The sequence below is a fragment of the Epinephelus fuscoguttatus genome, linkage group LG16 (assembly GCF_011397635.1).
Source record: "Epinephelus fuscoguttatus linkage group LG16, E.fuscoguttatus.final_Chr_v1".
NCBI lineage: Eukaryota > Metazoa > Chordata > Actinopteri > Perciformes > Serranidae > Epinephelus > Epinephelus fuscoguttatus.
In genome coordinates, this window is record NC_064767.1 from 22,887,015 (window position 1) to 22,896,405 (window position 9,391).

The 9,391-nt window shown below is 42.3% G+C and overlaps 3 protein-coding genes across 5 annotated transcripts; all 3 read right to left on the minus strand.

Moving 5' to 3' along the window:
- Window positions 1-79: 79 nt before the first annotated feature.
- LOC125903727 (dual specificity protein phosphatase 13-like) lies at window positions 80-5,141 on the minus strand. 3 transcript variants are annotated; one of them, XM_049600831.1, is made up of 7 exons: window positions 5,005-5,141; window positions 4,637-4,762; window positions 4,323-4,558; window positions 2,781-2,997; window positions 2,575-2,691; window positions 2,413-2,501; window positions 80-556 (listed from the first exon to the last, which is right to left on the minus strand). In XM_049600831.1, the coding sequence occupies exons 2-7, from the start codon at window positions 4,759-4,761 to the stop codon at window positions 327-329; spliced, it is 1,014 nt and encodes a 337-aa protein (XP_049456788.1). In that variant the 5' UTR covers window position 4,762; window positions 5,005-5,141; the 3' UTR covers window positions 80-326. The 3 variants fall into 3 exon arrangements, with proteins under 3 accessions (XP_049456788.1, XP_049456785.1, XP_049456786.1); XM_049600828.1 differs by having other exon boundaries at window positions 2,284-2,501; XM_049600829.1 differs by having other exon boundaries at window positions 2,284-2,501; window positions 4,970-5,060.
- A 321-nt stretch (window positions 5,142-5,462) lies between these two features.
- zgc:153981 (dual specificity protein phosphatase family protein) lies at window positions 5,463-7,755 on the minus strand. Its single transcript, XM_049601082.1, has 3 exons — window positions 7,614-7,755; window positions 7,209-7,426; window positions 5,463-6,322 (listed from the first exon to the last, which is right to left on the minus strand). The coding sequence occupies exons 1-3, from the start codon at window positions 7,736-7,738 to the stop codon at window positions 6,111-6,113; spliced, it is 555 nt and encodes a 184-aa protein (XP_049457039.1). The 5' UTR covers window positions 7,739-7,755; the 3' UTR covers window positions 5,463-6,110.
- A 410-nt stretch (window positions 7,756-8,165) lies between these two features.
- On the minus strand, window positions 8,166-9,110 carry LOC125903896 (dual specificity protein phosphatase 13-like). Its single transcript, XM_049601081.1, has 3 exons — window positions 8,758-9,110; window positions 8,469-8,683; window positions 8,166-8,386 (listed from the first exon to the last, which is right to left on the minus strand). Exons 1-3 carry the CDS (start codon window positions 8,991-8,993, stop codon window positions 8,178-8,180), a joined length of 660 nt encoding a protein of 219 aa, XP_049457038.1. The 5' UTR covers window positions 8,994-9,110; the 3' UTR covers window positions 8,166-8,177.
- Window positions 9,111-9,391: the final 281 nt, after the last annotated feature.

Sequence of the window (9,391 nt, forward strand, 5' to 3'; positions counted from 1 at the left end):
GTGACTGTGATTACTTTGCTTTAGCCTGTACGGTAAAGAGAGACACTGTGTCATGAGAAACAAAGCCAGGAAACGAAAAGAAGTTCAGTCAGAGTGGCATGTTGCTTTGTCGTCATTATAAGAATGTCACCAATGTGTGGACAGGTGTGGGGAGAGTTATTTCTGGGGACATAAAATTCAAAGCATTCAGTTGTTACATTGGGCCAGAGACTGAGACTTCTTGTGACAAATGACACATATTTCTATTCATCAGGTTTGATTGTTATACAGAAAATGTGGATTCAAACAGAGCAGGTGCCTGACAAGTGTGAAAGCGTCATGCTCTGTCATGATGTGTCAGCATGGTCCTCTTCTGTGGTCTGTCTACTCTGAGGACTGAGGCTCAGCTCCAGCTGTCTCAGCTGCTCCAGAAATCCAGAGTTGGGTCCAATGTCTCTGTTCAGACGCACAGCGATGATGGCCTCCGCTAACGACAGGCCCTGGCAGAGCACCAGATAGGCGAGAACCAGCGCTCCAGAGCGGCTGACACCCATGGCACAGTGCACAAACACCTTCCCTGGAAAATACATGGATTGGAGTATTTGAAAACACTTAAACAAAATACTTTGTCACATTTGTCATCAGACTTGTCAAAGTAGGAAAAACACAGGTGTTACTAACAACATTTAAGGATCAGTTCACCCAAAAATCTAAATGAATACCTGTAGTGCTATTTATCAGTCTGGATTGTTTTGGTGTGAGTTGCTGTGTGTTGGAAATATCAGCTGTAGAGATGTTTGCCTTCTCTGGAATATAATGCAACTAGATGGCGCTCGGCTCATGGTGCTCAAAGAGCCAAAGTCTCTGTGCAGAAGGAAGCCTGCATCTAATGCTAGGTCATACAACACCACTGACCTAGCTTACATTACAAGCTCAGCAGAAGAGGGCGACATTAATGTTTACATCCCACACTGTCACAAGCACAAACCTCTCGTCCATGATCAGATGCACACTTTTTTCTGCACAGTGATACAGTTGCTGGGTGTAGTTCAGTAGAAAGAAAATAGTTCCTACATGAAGCTGCTCACAACAAGGTCTGTGGATTATCTGTAGTAACTGGGTCATGATTTCTGGAGAGAGACATTGCTCAAAACAATCTAGACTGAAAAAAACAGTACCACAGGTGAGTGGAAAAATATGTATTTTTGGCTTGAGGGCAAGCCGTCCCTTTTAAGATGGCTCTGTTCCAGTGTCCCAGTAAACCATGACAGTGTGATGATCATCTGAAACTGAAGCAGCTGAATGGATTTCAACCATCATTAATTAGGCTATTTTTATAATATTTACACCAGTGCATCTCGTACCATTCCATGTCAAAATGTCTTAGATTAAAAGAGCTATTGTAAAAAACTTTGTAATAGATGCTCTCCAACATATCCTTTTAGATGATTTAATATGTCACATATTATTAATATAACAATGACATTGACTTAATAATATTTTTTGCTGGTTTTCATTTGAAATTCCTATTTATTTCTTATGTGATTATTCATTTGCTTGTATTTTCATTTTGTTTTTCCAGAAATTTGAGATTTAAAAAAAACAGTTGGCAGAAAATACAGTATGTTAAATCAACAGGAGTGCATGAGTGAGCAGAATTTTATTTATTTAATTTTTTTTTTTTTTTTTAAAAGAAAGACGATCTAATGTCTTTAAAGGTCCAGTGTGTAGGATCAAGTGTCATCTAGTGGTGAGGATTCCCAAGTTTCAAGCATGTAGAACTATGGTGGTCAATGCAAAAACGGGAAAACAAAAATGGCCCTATCTTGAGCCAGTGTTTGATTTGTCCACTGCACTGCAGAATTAACATAGCTGACTACACAGAAAAGTACCTGCTCCATATGTAGATATCAACGGCTGATTCTAAGGTAACGAAAATTGCAATTGCAATTTTTTTTCAGGTGTTACAAACTAATGAAAACATAGTTATGAATATTACTATCTCCACCAACTGATGGCCCTAAATCCCACACACTGGACCTTTCAAATAAAGATGAGTAGAGTTAAGGTAGTAGGTGTTGTGATTGCTCTCACTAATCCGTGCAGATAAAAGCTCTCAATAGATAACATTCATTATAGAGAGAATGAAAGAAGCTTAGTAATGAATGGTTTAACATCAATTGTGCATGGGCTTCTCTGTGATTCCCTAACATGTTTAAATATGTTAGTAGACCCACATTTAAAGCAGGAACTCTGCTTGTTCATATTATGACTAAGCTCCCGCCGTTGTATTTGCACACTGACCATTTTTCTTCAGAGCACTGTCTATGAACTGTGCAGCAGAACTGAAAAAAGGTCGGAGGTTGAACTCCGGATGGTCTGCAGCTTCAATGCCATGATATTCCACTTTGAGGTCACTGTAGAACTGCTGACCTGTGTTGATCCGGTGTCGACCCGCTGCAGCATTCAGTATGTGAGTTACACCCAGAGATGAGAGTTTGTTTTTGTCTCGGGCCACAGACCTGCAGACACACACCACACTCATTGACAGATCTTTTTACAACATTTCAAGCTGCTGGTGATTTTTCTACTCACTCATCTCCAATGTACAGGTTCGCCCAGACTTGATTGACGGGTGCCACTGGCTTCCTGTTGGTCCAGAGGATTTGCCTCAGCTCTGTCAGAGATGGTGTTTCCTCCTGGGAGTGACCTCTGTGTAGCAATAAAGATGTGTGTGTGTCTGTATGCATATGTGTGTGTGCATATGTTATGGCTTTGTGTGTGTCTTCGTGTGTCTTTACAGTGTTTGGGCCTGTCGGCGCCTCCTCCGCTCCCTCTCCAGGCTCATGTCGAGGCTGCGGAGCTGAAACAGGAAGCCTGGGTTGGGACAGATGTCTCTGTGAGGCTTTACCGCGGCCACTGCCTCCTGCAGCCTCAGGCCCTCGACAATCATCAGGTAGGCCAGCACCAATGTTGCGGAGCGGCTCACGCCCATCAGACAGTGGACAAATACCCGTCCTGGGACAAGGACATTCACTGTTACCATCAGCACCAGATATGCAGCAAAATACTCACTTTATTAGGTACACCTGCACAATCAAATGCAGTCCAATACATCAGCAGTGCCATAACATTTATCTTAACAAAACTTAACCCCTCAGTCTGTGTTGACATTGTCATAAATATGGGCTGATTATAACCTCAACGACATAGCAGCAAGACACACAGACTTGTGCTGCTGTTTTGCATCTTTTCATAGTGGTAATGCTACTCTGTGTTTTTGTGTCTCTTTGTGGTCATGTTGAGTCTCCCTGTAATTGTTTTGTGTCTCTTTGCAGTTGTAATGCATCTCTCCATGGTTTTGTGTCTTTTTGTAGTTGTTTTGTGTCTCGTTGTCTTAATTTTGTGTCTCTTTAGCTGTTTTGTGCCTCTCTTGGGCCATATTGTGTCTCTTTGTAGTCATTTTGTGTCTCTTTGCAGTTGTAACGGATCTCTCTGTAGTTTTGTGTCTTATTATAGTTGTTTTGTGTCACTGTGTGTCTCTTTGTGTTAATTTTGTGCCTCTTTGTAGATATGTTGTGCCTCTTTGTAGTCATAGTGTTCTCTTTGTGGTCATTTTGTGTCTTTTAATAGTCATTTTATGTCTCTTTGTAGTTGTTTTGTGTCTCTTTGTGGTCATTTTGTGTCTCTTTGTAGTTGTTTTGTGTCTCTTTATAGTCATAATGCATTTCTCTGTAGGTTTGTGCCTCTTTGTTGTCATGCTGTGTCTTTTTGTCATCATTTTGATTGTCTTTGTAATTGTTTTGTGTCTCTTTGTGGTTATGTGTTTTTGGTTTTTTTTTGCTTGTTTTTAGTAGTCTCTTTGCAGTTGTCCTGCATCTCTCTACAGTCGTTTTATGTCTGTGGTCATTTTTAGTCTTCGTCTGAGCTGTATGCATCTCTTGGAGTGACATTTTGGAGGTGAAGGCCAAGGGGGTCCCTGACCCTTTGAAGCCTCAAGGCCTTTGCCTGGTAAGAATGTTCAGTAACCCATCCATGGTCATAAACGTGCAATTTTGATGATAAATGTATTATTATTATTTTTTTATCCTCCTTATATAAGTTCATTAGAGAAGCAGAATATTATTAAAACCTCTCAGTAAAATACAGTTCAGTACATTATCAGCAATAATGACTGAAATGATTAAAAAAAATCAAGATCATAGGCATCATAAAATTAAACCTTATGGCATGACAGTTGCATAGGATTGTATTATATTGCACAGGTGTTCCTAATAAAGTGGCCACTGAGTGTAATTCCACTCATACACACACTAAGATAACTGTAAGTGTGACTGACTTGCCTCCCATGCCCAGTGCGGCTCGGATGTATCGCGCTGTTGGGTAAAAGAAAGGACTAAGGACGAACTCTATTGCATCATCAGCCTCCACTCCATAATAATCCACTGTCATATCTCTGTAGAAACGAGGGCCGGTGTTGACGTAGAAAAAGGAGGCAGTGCCAGGGGGTCGGTGAGCAGCGTTTACAATGTGGGTTATGCCCAGACTGTGCAGAGCGGCCTTGTCACGAGCCGCAACCCTGAAACACAATTACACATTCACTTCTGTGTGAGTAAAGGGTGTATACGTATGTGCATGACAGTGTGTGTGAACCTACTCGTTGCCTATGAAAAGGTTAGGCCAGACTTGATTGACATGTCCTGTAGGTCGTCTGTCTTCCAGGAGGAACTCCTGCAGCTCTGCGACAGAAGGAGGTTCATATGGTGGATCCCTAAGAGACATACTGACACACACACACACACACACACACACACACACACACACACACAAGAAGCACATAGGCATTTACTTTGTTAAATTATATATGAGCTCACCGGCCACTGCTGCTTCTCCTAACGATATACCTCCAACTATGACCTTTTCTTAGAGAGCTAATGCATACATTAATCTTCAGTGGTAAAGCCAGAGAGGACAGACTGAGCAAACTAACCTGTTTCCACTCTGAATCCTCCTGTATGAACTCACCTCACTTCAAGGCACAGCTCTTCTCCTGCTGTGCTCGCTCTTACTTCTCTGTTCACACACACTCCAGCATATGACTGTTTCCTTTTATAACTCTGTAATCATACACTCATTAGTGAAAAACATCCTGCAGAATAAATTTATCAGCAGTTCGAGCTCTTTAAAACACATTTAATCCATTCTGACTACATGCCTGTGTTCACATTCTTATGGACAACAATGTGGCATCATCCTGTGACCTCTGACATTAGCTCACTTGCTCAGTTTCCATGACTGTTATGTAACACACCGCTATGTTGGAGAGTAACGCCAGCTGCTCTGCTTCTTTAAGTAATACGATCCAGGCTGTAAATTACATTCAGCAGTGACGTGTTAACTTTCGCTGCATTTGTTGTATTTACATCATGCTGAATTATTTACCATGAATCAGAAATGTAGGTTATGTTTATTGCGTTTTGTAACAGGAAGAAATTATGGCTTTGAATATACAGTACATGGATAAGTGTTTTTGATCAGACAAGACACGTCTTAAATAAACTCTTTGGTTAAAAGAATTATTAAAGAATGACAAGACATCTTATTGCTCTGTTTGGTCAAAAGGTGTATTGATAATAGTTTAAAACATATTTTAAACATATTTTTGTCTTTAATATTTACTTCATAACACTCATTTTATATCCATCCAGTCAGGATACTTCCATTAAATACAATAAAACATCTTTATTGTATATTCACAACAAGTCATAAAGCTGTATTTACAGAGCCTGTGGACACGCCTGACACCACCAACAGGTAGCATTTGAATACATTTTGAATATGAAAAACCGCAGAGAAACTTTGATATTTACAATATTTCACAACACATGACCATTGCAGAAGGTAAACTTGTACATAAAAAGTAGACAACCTAATAAAAAACGATGGAATTTAAATGGTCACCATCAAACTCACACCTCTAGCTACATCATACTCATTCTGACTCTTTAAATATATACTGATGAGAGTGGAGTGTGACACGTGGAAATAGAGAGAGAGGTCTTGAGGTGACGAATGGCTAATGTGACGAAGGAGTTTGGGGGGGGGGGGGTGAAAAAAGAGGTGGAGGGTTGTCAGAGAAGAGAACACAACCTCCGTCTGAGTGTCAGCTGTTCATCCAGCTTGAGGAGGAGTGACAGGAAGTTCCTGTTGGGATAAATGGCTCGTTTTTGGGCAACATGTCTCAGAGCATCTCTCAGAGGAAGACGCTGACGCAGCATCAGATAAGCCAGGACCAAAGTGGCCGATCGACTCACACCCATGATGCAGTGCACCAGCACTTTGCCTGTAGAGCAGGACAGAGAAGGAGAAAGGAAATAGAGAAAATGTTAAACAGCTGATATATAAACGTTTGATGGAGCTATGGGTGTCACATTCATACATAGGCATAGATTTTGGAACCGGGGGTGGGTGGGGCAGCAGCTGATAGCCGACAATCAGCTGTTGCAGTCATTGGACACAACTGTGAAGGACTGTCTCTGTGAGCTGCTCTCTTTTCACATTAGCATGAGCTAACACAGAAGCAGCAGCTGCAATCTGACGTAGAGCCATCAAATGGTCCCAACAATCTCACACTGACACTGAATGGCTCATCTCTGTCGTTAAACCCATTAATAACCACTGGGTAACATTAGCAGTGTGATGCTAACATTCAGCCCTCTTTGTGTGACTTTTCCCAAGTGTTGAGATCACATTCCTGCAGTAGTAGTCTCACAGTAAACAGAGAGACACAGAGGACAGGGCAAGGAGGCACTGAGTGAATCAATATGCTGCATGCAGCTCCACAATGAAATAAGACTTCACCCTTTTTAAATAGTCAAATTTGTGAAGAGTGGAAGAAATTGCAATGTCTCACAGAATTCCCTGGAATTGGTTGAATTTGTGTTAATTGTTGTGATCGTAACACCTTGGAGGGTCTGCCTGATAAAAACGTGAAAGTAGGAGAGGACTTATATTTGGATGAACTGTTAGAATGTGACTCAGTAATGCAACAATGCCTCCAGTGAAGTAAGTGGTGACAGTATGCATCCATAAAAGCAACTATGTTCGGTTGAATCAGGAAGTAGCATGACATTTTCAGAAAACTGATGCAGAAAATTTTTTGAGGAAGGTTCCCCTGACCCCCAAATGCTGAAAAATAAAATCTACCCCCACACATTCATATATCGTACCATCTTTGTTCTTCAGGGCTTTATGTATGAAGTCAGCTGCAGGTTTGACGTACTGACTGAGGTCAAAGCGCTCTGAATCTTCTGCTGGGATGCCGAAGTAGACACAGGTGTTCCCATAAAAACTCTGGTCACCAATGCTGCCCTGCTTGGAGTGTGCTGCATTCAGGACATGTGTGACGCCAAGCTTATGTAATGTCTTTCTATTCTGTGCCACGGCCCTGGAAAACACACACAAAGAGATGAACGACAGGAATAAAGAAGAAATATGTGAAACAGAATCATGGAATGATGTTAAGATGCAGATATGCAGGTTCTGTACTTTAACAAGCTGTTAAAACTGATCAGTTTTTGTTGTGCAGAGCTCATGATGGTCTCTGCAACAGACTACAAACACAAGACACTCACACGTTTCCTATGTATAGGTTGGGCCAGACTTCATCCACTGGTGTGAGCTCCAGTGTGCAGGAATCCAAGATAAGCTCTAGTTCTTTAATGAGCACCAGGTCCTGTGGCTGGCTGCTCCCTGACATTCTCCTCAAACACAGAGTGCTCGTCCAACAGACTGTGTCCACCGTCCCTTCACCTCCAGAGTCTGCAGCTCAGTGAGAGACGAGGGCAGGTGGTGGTTTGAATGCCGCTCGCCTCCAAAATTAGCTCTCTGTGTACAGTGAGTTCTCTCTGACTGGATGGAGAGTTATTTAATGTTGCTGTTGCATTGATTGGTCTGTTCACTGATGCAAAGGTCCAGTGGGAAAAGACAGGGACGGTCTCTGTCACCACTGAGGTCACATAGGGAGAGGACGAGAAGGGAGGGGAGGGCTGAACACAGCCGAAGTGTATAGTGTATACATACAGTACATGGTACAAATGGAGACAGTCTTGCATGGTGTGAATGAGGACATTGACATCTGCAAACTAAACGAGGACAGTTCAATGGATTTATTGCGTAGAGTATCTCCTGCCTTTGTTTTACTTTGACTCATTCATCCTTTCGTCCTGCAGTTTTCTGTCCAGGGCTATAAGCTGTTGCAGGAAGCCTCTGTTTGGGAAAATCCAGCGTTTCTGTTGCACACAGCGTACGGAGGACAAAAGACTGAGGTGGTGATGAATCATCAAGTAGGCTAGGACCAACGCAGCTGAGCGACTCACGCCCACAGCACAGTGCACAAACACCTTTCCTGGACATGATAAAAGACACAAAGACACTGAAAATACCCAACAGTAGCTGTTTTGTCACCTCTAAAAACACGTGTACAGTACCTCCTGATGTCAGAGCCTGGTGGATGAACTCAGCAGCAGGGTAGAAAAAAGGTGAAAGGTCAAATGTTGGCAGGTCGTTGGCTGGGACGCCATAGTACTTCACTGTGGTTCCATAAAAGTCATCACTGCCCTTACAGTACAGTTTCCCATGCGATGCGTTCAGTACGTGAGTGACGCCCAGCTGCCACAGCCCGAGCTTGTCATGAGACATAAACCTGAGACATATACCACATTTGATACACAATTCAGACACATGTAGATGAACGTAAATTAACCACAGGATACTCACATGTCCCCCAGATACAGGTTGGGCCACACCTCATCTCCGTGGCGACAGGAGCTTGTAGCTGAATATAAAACCTCCTCCAGCTCCTGGAGAGATGGGATCTTCTCCCTCGTCCTTTTTGAATCCTCTGTGGCACATGTGCACTTTTCCTCCTCTCCTGGGTCTGTGTCCCTGACGTCTGTCTGCACAGAGTCTTGTGTATCACACCTCACCTCAGAGACTGGTTTCATGTCTGCCATTTCTAAGTTTATAGAGTGTAAACTTCTCTGTTATTCCCCTAAAACCAAATCACGCTGCTGCCTGTTGACTTTGCTTTGGCTGCTGCAGCCTCTGACTGTCAGTAACAGGTGGTGCAGATTGGCACAGACTCTCAGTCAAACTCTCACTCATGGAGATGTGTTTATATTCATATTACTGCTATGATATCCACTGCTTGTTGGGGTTTTCCCCATGTTCACAGGTGTAGATTTCAGGGACATGCCCCCTCCAATATTTAAGTCATGTGTATCTGTCCCCTCCAACAAAAGCGTGAAAGTAGCAGAGGACTTTTATTGTGACATTCACACCATGAACTGATGCAAAAAAATCACCAGAAGTGCATAAAATTAAATGTTTGATGTTCATAATTTTCTCAATT

Excerpts from the sequence above, each read along its gene's own strand:
- LOC125903727 (XM_049600828.1), bottom strand. The coding sequence starts at position 4,761 with ATGTCTCTTAGGGATCCACCATATGAACCTCCTTCTGTCGCAGAGCTG. Across the intron at positions 2,692-2,780 it reads CGCCGACAGGCCCAAACACT|AGGTCACTCCCAGGAGGAAA; the intron begins GTAAAGACACAC and ends ATTGCTACACAG. Across the intron at positions 557-2,283 it reads CAGTGCTCTGAAGAAAAATG|GGAAGGTGTTTGTGCACTGT; the intron begins GTCAGTGTGCAA and ends TGTATTTTCCAG.
- zgc:153981 (XM_049601082.1), bottom strand. The coding sequence starts at position 7,738 with ATGTCAGGGAGCAGCCAGCCACAGGACCTGGTGCTCATTAAAGAACTA. Across the intron at positions 7,427-7,613 it reads AACCTATACATAGGAAACGT|GGCCGTGGCACAGAATAGAA; the intron begins GTGAGTGTCTTG and ends TGTGTTTTCCAG. Across the intron at positions 6,323-7,208 it reads AGCCCTGAAGAACAAAGATG|GCAAAGTGCTGGTGCACTGC; the intron begins GTACGATATATG and ends CCTGCTCTACAG.
- LOC125903896 (XM_049601081.1), bottom strand. The coding sequence starts at position 8,993 with ATGGCAGACATGAAACCAGTCTCTGAGGTGAGGTGTGATACACAAGAC. Across the intron at positions 8,684-8,757 it reads AACCTGTATCTGGGGGACAT|GTTTATGTCTCATGACAAGC; the intron begins GTGAGTATCCTG and ends TATATGTCTCAG. Across the intron at positions 8,387-8,468 it reads CCAGGCTCTGACATCAGGAG|GAAAGGTGTTTGTGCACTGT; the intron begins GTACTGTACACG and ends TATCATGTCCAG.